Source organism: Pundamilia nyererei, unplaced genomic scaffold, assembly GCF_000239375.1.
Source record: "Pundamilia nyererei isolate P.nyererei 1_Seehausen unplaced genomic scaffold, PunNye1.0 scaffold00089, whole genome shotgun sequence".
NCBI lineage: Eukaryota > Metazoa > Chordata > Actinopteri > Cichliformes > Cichlidae > Pundamilia > Pundamilia nyererei.
Window position 1 is genome coordinate 1,996,246 of NW_005187490.1, and position 6,000 is coordinate 2,002,245.

Below are 6,000 nucleotides of genomic sequence, written 5' to 3' on the forward strand. Positions count from 1 at the left end.
TTGTAATTAGCTTCCTTCAGCACTTTTAGCACCATGCAGGGTCATAAACAGCTATGAGGTACCTGAGGCGTTGGAGGGTTTTTCAAATAAGAGAATGTGTGACAATCTAAACGGCTGTTAATTTGAGTAGGATAGAATAGAATAGGCCTTTGTTGTCATTGTACATGTACGACAAAATTGTGGGTGCTCCGCACCAACTGTATGGAATAAAAATAGAAATAGTAAGACAGCAGGAATAAATAACATACAAGAGGAGTATATACAAAAAGAGGAATAAAAACAAAACTGGAGGAAAACACAGAATAGGAAGGTACACATCAGAGGACAGGTGCTTGAAAGTAGTGAAAAGACTGGAATTCTAAAAAAGTTATGGCCTACTGGACTTGTGATTGGAATTTGTTTACAGAGTTAGATTGATGCCTGAGATGTGAGGATTTGGAATTGGTGTAGAGATGAGGAGTGAACCCGAGGCACAGAGAGGCAGGGCCTTCGAGTACGCTGTTTTTTCCCTCGTGCTATTTTCATGTAGGTGAAGCAATCATTCTGTAATTTATAGACAGGTGCTCTGCAAAAGAGGGAAGCTGTATGTCTGGTCTCACACCAAAGGCATTTTGGTAAACGTGATGCCACTATGCTGAATTGTTAAACTCCACAAATCTGTCAAAAACATATTAATTGCAAAATTTAGACTGGGATACACATTAGTGTGCTTGACAAAGCTTTTTATGAGATTCAAAATTGGACGACTAACCAGTGAAAATGTGCCAGCTTTGTAAAACCCTGCAGTTGGCATGAACTCGTGACTGCATTAGAATAGATTTGAGCAGAGGTTCCATGGATGGTTTAAACCTAAATCTTCTCTTTAAAGATAAGAAACCCTCTAGTTCTACTTCTAAACTAAATAAAACTCAATATTAGCTTCATGTCAAGCTAATCCAAGAGTAAAACCCCCCCAGACAGTTACAGTAAGTTCAGAAGATGTCACAACTGTTTCTCTGTCTGAAATAATACAGCTACATTCAGCTACAATAATAGAGGTACAGTTTATGAGCTTCAACAGAAAAGCCGAGCATCAGCTGCTCAGGCATTAGAGTGATTTTGTACACTTGTTCCTGTTTTGGGGGTTTATTTGACACAGAAGCATGGACAAGTAAATGGTCACTTCTTTATTAAACCTTTAAGAAATTAAGCAGGTAAAAGGCCTCAAGTTGATTTCAAATGCAGCTTTTAAAAGTTTTTCCTGCATGGAGCAAGAACATTAGGAGGGGCAGAATCTGAGAAAAAATTTATTTTGATGTTGCCCAGTATTCAATATCATTTGCAAACTTGCACAGTAATTAAGGGACTGTGCTTAAAATGACAGCAATTCTTAATCTAATTATGTATACTGTAATAACATATCAGTCACATGAAACATGTTACTGTGTAAGAATATTTGCTTTGGTTAAAACCCTTGTGTATGCAATGCAGTGTCAGTTAACCAATACTGTAATCAGATTGAAATCTGATGCCTTCCATTTGTGTTGCTGTGCTCCACAATGTAGCTACATTAAAAGTATTTTCCCAGTGACAGTCTGAAAATCCACTAGCATGTATGAATCTCTTCAGAGATTTGACATCCTATGAGATGGTATCATGTGTATGACCAGGTGTACGAGGGGCCACATCAAAAGGACAGCATGTATTTTCTTTACCCAGCAGAAGAATACTCTGCTTCTGTGTTTTTGCCAGGATAGTGTAACACATTTAAAATCCAGTCTGAAAAACAGTTTCCAGTTATCACTGTCTCCTACCTTCCTTTTGTATGAACTGTGGGGAAAGACTTTGTAGCTTGTCGGTCAGCTGGGACATACAATTTCGTTTTTTTCTGTAAGGATTTCCACTAATGGTGTTGTAAGCTGGAGTCACTGAGCATAAAAATATCTTTACAATCAACCTGAAAAAGGCTGAAAAATGGAGGCTAATCTCGAGGCTTCAAAATGGATAAAAAAAAACAAAAAAACAAAAAACCTAAACTTAAGCATGACCATCTTTTCGGTACAGTCTTTCGGTAGCGTGTGATAAGCAGAATGAACTGAGTGATGAAACTGCCATATAAGGCTGGGTGTTCTGCTCCCATTTGTGGAAAACTTCAATATTTTGTATCTCAACAGAAATATCAGTATCAGCAGATTCAGATCGCAAATGTCAAGTGACAGCATGGGGCTGTAAAAAGCTCAAACACTGAACATGCAAGATGATTAATACACCAACCACAGCAGTGACATGCTACGATGACTCAGGGTTAGAACAGAGGAGCACTCACTATGTGATCAGTGCACCACACACACACCCACACACACACACATGTGTGCAGTCACAACCAGCTATTAGAGTTAATGCAGCACACAGCATTTCTGCACCTCCCTTCTTCTCCCAGAGTTTTAAGCGTGAGGACAGTGCCATGGTTTCACAGTAGGGAGAGGGTTAAGGGGAGTGAGGTGGCTGTGGAGGTGGAGGGTCACACGTCTGTCAGCAAGATGTGATTGTGGCAATGTGCGTGTGCACAGAGGGAGAAGAACAATCTGACAAGAAAGAAAGAAAACTGAGGTAAATTAGATAATCTTCAGTAAAAGACAGTTATCACACACACACACACCATCATGATCCACTTTTCCATTATTGACATACTTCACTGCCACTTTGTGTCTATTGAGACGTCATTATTTTTTAAGAAACTGTCTCGTCGTGCTCCTGCTCAGAGGTTCTGTTGTCAGTCAGCTCACACCTACTCTGTATGATGTGTTGGCGTTAGTCAATCTTGTCATTATCCACCTTTTTTTACAACACTGCATTGAAGGCAAGGGTCTGCTGTGATTAATAGGGTCATAAACACACATATTGTTAAAGCGTAAATCTGTGTGAAAAGTTTTACTAATCAGTAGCTACACTGTGAAAAAAGTTGTGCCTTCCCATTGCCCTTGGCCTCAAACACTCCTGATGTCTTTTTGCGGTTCTGTTTTGTCATGACCCCATTTCCATCGGGTTGAAGTCTGGACTTTGACTGGGCCACAGCACTGATTCTTTCCTGTTTCAGCAGCTGTGCTCGGGATTATTGTTCTGTTGATGACCCAGTTTCATTCAGGCTTTAACTGTCAGACAGACGGCTTCACATTTGACTCTAGAACACTTTGGTATACAGAGCAGTTCATGTTCTGCTCAGTGACTGTAAGGTGCCCAAATCTTCATCGCTCCACCACCATGCTGGCAGTTGGTCTGAGATGTTTGCTATGAACTTGTAGAGTCTGCGGTGGAGTTCTTGAGTTTTTTGCAGTTTCTCAGAGCATGGATGGCCTAAGCTTGGGGTAAATTTGCTGGGGCGCCCACTCCTGGGAAGACATTGGTATACAACATACATTCGAGTGCGCCACAGAAACAAACTGTCAAAACCTCAGTTTTTACAAAAGTGCTCACACTTACTGCTGATCAGATAATCAAGTGTATTTGATTAGCACAGGGGTGGGCAACTCCAGGCCTCGAGGGCCGGTGTCCTGCAGGTTTTAGATGTGTCCTTGATCCAACACAGCTGATTTAAATGGCTAAACGATCTCCTCAACGTGTCTTGAAGTTCTCCAGAGGCCTGGTAATGAACTAATCCTTTGATTCAGGTGTGTTGACCCAGGGTGAGATCTAAAACCTGTAGGATACCGGCCCTCAAGGCCTGGAGTTGCCCACCCCTGGATTAGCAGGACCTGGACGCTAGCTACACTCTTCATTCCTACAGCGGTAAAGGTGTATTTAGTTTCTTACAGGACTGCATTGATTGTGCACTTCTCACTGCTGATGATTAGAACTTTGTGTCAGTGTGGTCATCAGATTGTTCAAGGACCCAGATGCGTGTTTGTCTGAGGTGCCAGCACTCTGTACAAAACTAAAAATCATCAGTCCAACTGATTTTCAACCTGTTGACTTCTTAAAAAGGTTTCAAAGGGAGGAGGTTGAGAAGAGCGAAGCTAAATCACAACTAATTACCAATCCAGACTACCAACACAAGCGAACCCAAACATAACCCAAAATGTGGTCTAATTCCAAAGAGTAGTGGATGAAAATCATCCTGTCAAACATGGTTTCATCTGAAAGCAAAATCAAACAAGTGTCAGAGGTCTCATGCTTGTTTTTTTTCTCCGAACTTCTCCTCTAAGGAAGATCCAGCCTCAGAGGCAAGATAGAAAATCAGAAACATGTCTGTCATTATGTGCCATGTACCTCGCTCCAGTAGCCTTGTGGTGTGGATCATACAGTATGAGATCCTGCTCTCTGCCTGTAAGCAGCATACTAGGGGCAGGTTTAGTCAGTCCCTGTAAACAACTCAACAGCTAGTTTTAGAAGGACCAGGCATTGTGCCAATCACATAAAAACTACCAACCAACTTTCTAAATGATTTTAAAACTGTCCTAAAAGTCTGTTTTGACATAGAAATGCATCCAACAGGTTCTCGGGTGGCATGCTAAACCTTCTTTTCAACTATAGGACCCTTGCTTGACAAGACGAGTTTATGACCTCAACAGAAAACTTCTCCTAACAAGACACCAGAGACAGAAACATGCTTGACAATAAAAATCGAGCCAACAGTAAAAACCAGTCCTCTGGTGAAGTAGACAGCGGCGTCTGAACCAGTGTTATCTAAATGTAACAATGTCAAATCTCAGCCCGGCTGTATTACAGAATGTAGGCCCCTGAAGCCCCGCTCTCTCTAACCCAGCTCCAATCTATAAATAAAACCCATGACAGGAACTTTATAAGTGGACAGCAAATAGGATAGAACAAAACGCAGCCATACCTTCCAAAACTGTAGAGAAGCAGCTAAAGGCTCCAGATGTTTAATGGCAAATCCAGCGAGCCAAAATGAGAGTCCCCCTGTCACACACTCACAGTCGCACAGACTGGGCAAGACTGACTGAGGGGGTATGCAGCAATAGTCAGAAATAGAGCGACACACAGACCAGCAGCATGGCTTCACTGACAGACGACTCCTCTATAAATATCTGGAGTCACAGGGTGGAGGAAGGGTCTCTAAACGACCCTGTTTGGAGACCTGCATGAGACACAAAGAAGCTTGTTGTCAGGTGAAGCCACAGCTTGTAACATGATCCGCTTTTCCTTTTTCTTTTTAGCCATTCACCTGTCCTTCACCAGACGCCACAAGTACAGTAATCTGGCTCTACAGCACTGGGAAACGTTATCATCTTCTGTAAACATAGTAACAGCATGAAAACGTGTTTTTTTTTTAAAGCTGTGTGAACACCAGGGGGAGGGGTATAATGAGTGCAGGCCGCAAATGCACATGTTCAGAGCTGCAGTGCATCAGCTGCTTGAGTTGATTGACAACTACAGCTGAAGAAGACGGAGCAGTGAGGAGAAGGCGCCTCCTGATGACTTTGGGGACGGTGTGGTACGAGCAACCCTCCTCTTAGACATGTTGTATGATTCTTTGCTAATAAAGCACATCGCGCTGTGGTGACCACAGATCACTCATTCCTCCACATGTACCTCTTTCTAATCACGGTGCCCACAATAAATCCTGAACATCGCTGATTCTGTGTTTTAAGTTTTGCATTTTTACTTATTATCTTTCGTGTATATTTCTCTATCCATTCACACTCACCACCCTATCAACACCAGGTTGGACCTCTTACCGTCAACACTGCCTTATCCTTCCGTGGCACAGATTCAACAAGTGGCTCGAAACATTCCTATGGGATTTGGATCCACACTAACATGACATCACACAGAGGCTTGTCAGCTATGACAGGTTTCTCCCATTCAAACCATTCCTAGCAGTGCTTTGTTGGACTGAGCTGGTGACTTCAGAGGAAATAGAGTACAGTGAACTCATCGCCATGTTAAAAAAAAAGTTTGAGATGATCTGGTGCTCAATGAGTTCTGTTCCATTTCTAAAGTTATGTTCAAAGTAATTGTCAATCTGTAGGTAGCTGAGACTCCTTATATATATGTATATAT

At 42.0% G+C, this 6,000-nt stretch overlaps 1 protein-coding gene across 2 annotated transcripts in view; it reads right to left on the minus strand.

The window, feature by feature from the left end:
- myo18b (myosin XVIIIB) overlaps window positions 1-4,884 on the minus strand; it is a 71,921-nt gene extending 67,037 nt beyond the window's left edge. For both annotated transcript variants that reach the window (XM_005739127.2, XM_005739128.2), the window contains exons 1-2: window positions 4,820-4,884; window positions 2,407-2,564 (exon numbers count right to left, since the gene is read on the minus strand). In XM_005739127.2, the coding sequence (XP_005739184.1) occupies window positions 2,407-2,445 (39 nt within the window). In that variant the 5' untranslated portion in view covers window positions 2,446-2,564; window positions 4,820-4,884. The remainder of the gene's footprint in view (window positions 1-2,406; window positions 2,565-4,819) is intronic.
- Between the last annotated feature and the right edge of the window lie 1,116 nt (window positions 4,885-6,000).